General features: G+C 38.1%; 1 protein-coding gene across 1 annotated transcript in view; it reads right to left on the minus strand.

Annotated features, from left to right (window-relative positions):
- Positions 1–22: 22 nt before the first annotated feature.
- Positions 23–4,512, minus strand: part of LOC116690784 (uncharacterized) — a 4,879-nt gene continuing 389 nt past the window's right edge. Inside the window, exons 1-9 of the mRNA XM_032517950.1 lie at positions 4,357–4,512; positions 3,088–3,151; positions 2,623–3,009; positions 2,244–2,531; positions 1,866–2,162; positions 1,126–1,503; positions 758–1,045; positions 374–667; positions 23–156 (exon numbers count right to left, since the gene is read on the minus strand). The exon at positions 4,357–4,512 is cut by the window's right edge and continues 389 nt beyond it. Of these exons, the coding sequence (XP_032373841.1) occupies positions 23–156; positions 374–667; positions 758–1,045; positions 1,126–1,503; positions 1,866–2,162; positions 2,244–2,531; positions 2,623–3,009; positions 3,088–3,151; positions 4,357–4,419 (2,193 nt within the window). The 5' untranslated portion in view covers positions 4,420–4,512. The remainder of the gene's footprint in view (positions 157–373; positions 668–757; positions 1,046–1,125; positions 1,504–1,865; positions 2,163–2,243; positions 2,532–2,622; positions 3,010–3,087; positions 3,152–4,356) is intronic.

The raw sequence follows: 4,512 nt of genomic DNA on the forward strand, positions 1-4,512 counted from the left end.
GAAAGGGACGTCAGCAGCCTGATCATGGAACGCTGTAAAGAGACAAACAAGTCATGATGGGATGACTGAAGAACTCAATCCACTGGCAGCAAGATGACTTTTGAGAGAATGGAGAAGTACACTCACTGTCATTTTCATATGGATCTCTCACATATTCTGGAGGAAAAAAATGATAACAAGCAATTATTAAATAAATCTTCTTTAAATGTTATCACATCATTTGACCAAAAGTTTGACATTTTGGGAAATATTCTTTTTTTTCAAGCTTCTCCAGAACGTTATAAGAGAATATTGATACTCCCATATGAGAGTGATGTATAAGAAGAATAGCTCCCAATGTCTTGGCCGCTGTGTATGACATGTAGGTACTCACTTTTTATATGAAGGATTTCAGAGTCTGAGGTCTCGCCAGCAACAAACTGAGCAGTGCAGGTCAAAGATTTACCGTCATCCTCAAGAGAGCCAATAAAGGTTAGATTTGACACTGTGTTAAAGGTATTGCTGGAGTTCTCTTTGGTTTTTAAAGAACTTTGCATGTCTTCGTAGTTCCACACAATGGTTGGTTTATTTTTCTTACATTTGTAGGAAACAGAACAAATAACACTCTTTGCTACACCCTCCGTTGCGTCACCAGGCCGCTCAGTCATTGTGATGTTGTCGTACGGACCTGAGCAAAACTGTGATAGTAAGGCTTCTTTTCTAAACAAGATAATTTTCATTTGACTTCAGTTGAAACATGGTCTCATATTGTACTTACATTCAACATTCAGCTTCATCTCACTTGTTTCTCTCTGACCCCCACTGTAGCTAACAGTACACTCCACACTCTGGTCCTCTTCTTTTACAGCCCAAGTTCTCTCTACTGTCCTTTCCCAAATCCCATCAGATACCAAAGTGTCTGTAACGATATCTTTTCCAGGTATGCCACTTATGGTCAGGGTTGGGGGAGCAGAGATACATGTGTGGCGTACATTGCAGGACACTGTGCTCTCCTGTCCCACCCTGGGGATACCTATGATGCTCATCTGAGGTCCCTGTGCTTGATCTATGAAATCAAAGCAAGAATAGTTATTTGGAGAACAGTTTTTCTTGGAATTTGAATAGAATTGGCATCCAGATTGTTACCTGAAACAATAAGTTCAGAGGTTTTTTCATACAATGTGGGACCCGGGATGTGGTAGGAGGTGATTGGGTGCTTGTCTATCCATGGGTAAAGTCTGTCCTGGTTATGTGACATCTCCAGCCTCTCGATCTTAAGACTACAATTCCTCTCCCCCACAGATCCAATCAAGCTGGTTATCCCGTTAAACTTAGTCATAATATTCTGTCGCTCGTCAAATACAGGTGAGTACCCATTGCTCTGGAACAAGTACCATATAACTCGGAGGTCAGCAGGCTGGGAAATACTGTAGGTGAATGTGCAAGGAATAATGATACATGAGCCTCTCATGCCTGTGATGCTGCGGGGGGTGGTAAAGGACCAGCCGCGAGACAGCATGTTTCCTGTAAAAAGAGGAAACATTTGAAGCAAAGTTGCAGAGCTTTTTAGAGCAGTTACAGAAACAAGTCATGTTTCCACTCAAATTGCTTAATTTCATCAGGCAGTAAGAAGTTAAAGAATCCAGTATTTCAGATGAAAATAATTGATGAAAGGCATAAATAAGTGTAACAGAACTACAGTTTATGTTCTACCTTCCCTTTGATCATCGTTTGATACCAATGCTGGGAACTATTGTTTTAACCAAGCCAGTACTGTGAAATTATTTTATGGTAAATGGTAAAATGTGAAGAATAAATTACATATGATCAAAATTACATTTCAGTTTTTACATATACTGGTATGTAAGAAGATATATTCTACTCACTCTTTACTTGGAGGGTGATGCTCTGATCCTGTGTCCGTCCTCCAGTGAATCGTGCATAGCATGTCAGAGATCGTCCATGGTCGTTAGCTGAGGCTGTGAACGTCAGTGTGGAGACAGTTGTCCAACGAGTGGTTCCACTGTTGGTGGTATCAGTGGAGGCTGGCATGCTATCATAGTTCCATGTGAGGGTTGGTATATGTTTGGAGCATGTGTATGAGGCAGCGCAGGTTACTTTACTTGCCTGTCCCTCAAGGAATTCATTTGATGTACGGCTGATGGTCAATGCTGAAAAGGAGCCTGAGATACACATAGTAAATGTTAACCTTTTAAGGTCAGTACATTTAAAAAAAATTATTATACAGTATATGCATCACGTACATTCTGCATTTAAGGTTTCAGTGGCAGTTGCAGTTTCACCGCCCATGTGTCGGACGGAGCACTGCACAGTTTGGTGGTCTCTCTCTATGTTTAATGTGGTCGTCAAGGTGGTTTCAATTGTGCCACCATACCCCGAGCTATGAGTTAGACTGTGGCTTTGCAGTGGGATGTTGAGACTCAGATCTGGTGGATAGTAGGAACAGGTGTGGGAAACGGTGCATTGTACTTTCACAGGCTCTCCAACCTTCCTGTCTCCATATATCGTAATATGAGGTTGCTCTGCACTGCCTTTACAAAGGAAATGTGAAGAATTAATTAGGAAATTGTATATTCATCCATCTAAAAATGCATCTTTTCTAAGTTAACTTTAATTACTTACCAAATACTTCAATTGTTACAGTTTTATCCCAGAATGCATGGGTGTATTTCCCAATATAGTCTGGGTCTACCCAGGGGTAAATCTTCTTTCTGTGGTGATTCCATGTCACTGGGTAGATTAAAAGGTCACAATTTCTCCCATAACCAGCATTGGGTGTCCGTGTTTTACCTTTAAACATAGCAATTTCATCGCTCATGTCCCAATCTTTACAAACTACAGGATATGAGTACCTTGCATGTTGGTACCAAGCCACACGCTCTGGTCTGCGAGGTGGATACTGATTGTAGTTGTAGGTGCAAGGGATTAAAAGGCAGGAACCCACCAATCCTCTGATGTTGCTTGGCATATATACACGCCAAGCCGTGGAACTGTAGAAAATGTATCCTCCTGAACATTACAAAAAAAGTATAGATTAAGTCAGTATTTACATGTTTAACAAAAATTGAGTGGTAAAATTTGCCTTACCTAGAATATAGAAGCTCAGAAGAAAATGGTTAAATCCAGACATCTTGTGAATGATACCACACACCTAAAATATGTACAGGAAACACCTTAGTATTATGCATTTAAAATTAGAAAATAACACAACATTGAATATATTTTTCTTTGATTCTTTTTTACAAATTCATCAAAAGTACCCGGCTCCAGAACATTTAAATATCATTTGTCCTATAGATCCAATGTTCAAGGGGTACTCAAGAACAACAACAAATAACAGATTTGAATTTCCAAGGGTTGGGGACTCACATAGGACAGGTTCAAAAACGTACAAAATAACGATATAAATCAAAGCAGCAGAGGCCAAGATATAATGTTTCAAGCTTGAGAAAGCCACTTTCAATTCTACAGTGTGAATGTCTGCAGATGTTTTTGGGTGGAGTATCAGTTTAAAAGTTTCACCCATATTTTCTTCAACAGTATAAGCTATTTAACCAGGACAGATTTTTGAAAAAGAAAAAAGAATCCAACAAAACAATGGGAGAAAAGGGAAAGAAAGCAGACATGTGTGTACATGTTTATATTTAATAGCCTAAAATCATGTGATTTCACATACAGTATGTATGCTGATAAATAGCACCAACACAATGGCATCATATGCATGTGCTGCAATAAAATATTAGATTCAATCTTATATGTATTTATTTTTTAAACAGGGAATACTTAAAATAATAGGCAACAATGGCAACAGAGCTGAAGACAACATACATAAATACATAAAAGTGTACATAAAATACATACAGACTATTGAGTTACATGGTTAAAAAAAACATCTAAATCACAGAAATGCCATAGATACAAATAAAACCTAAAAGCTGTTCAAAACAAAACACATGATGGTGTTTTTACAACAAGAAAGCAATTTTCTCAATTGACATAGATAAATCCTCATTTCTGAAGCAGTTAAAGTTTTGAAATTCTAAATTTCGGACAGTCATTGTTAACATGACATAACACGGCATAACAAAGCACACCAAGGCAGACTTTTCCCACAAAGATAAACATTCTCGATTTTAGAAAGCTCTCCAGACATTAAAAAATGTCTCAGATTTCTAATAAACTACATTTCAGGGAAGTCATGATCTCACAAAAGATACATTTACATTTTTTATTATGAATCAATTTAAAACTCAGCAACTCAGCATTTAAACTAATATAAAATTGTAAGATACAGAAGAAGGAAAACTTCTTTAGTTTTTTTTTATATGCTTTTTCTTTAAAATCAGAACGACTTACCTTCAGAGTGGAATGTTTATGAATTGTTTTACCACCTTTTAAAGTTTCTAACCACACCATCATGTCAAGAATCCTCCCCCAAAATCTGGGGAGGGCAATTTGCCTACCAAATGGATTATGCTGCTATGCTGCTTCCTGTAAACGATACTGCCCCCC

Source organism: Etheostoma spectabile, chromosome 6, assembly GCF_008692095.1.
Source record: "Etheostoma spectabile isolate EspeVRDwgs_2016 chromosome 6, UIUC_Espe_1.0, whole genome shotgun sequence".
NCBI classification, from domain to species: Eukaryota; Metazoa; Chordata; class Actinopteri; order Perciformes; family Percidae; genus Etheostoma; species Etheostoma spectabile.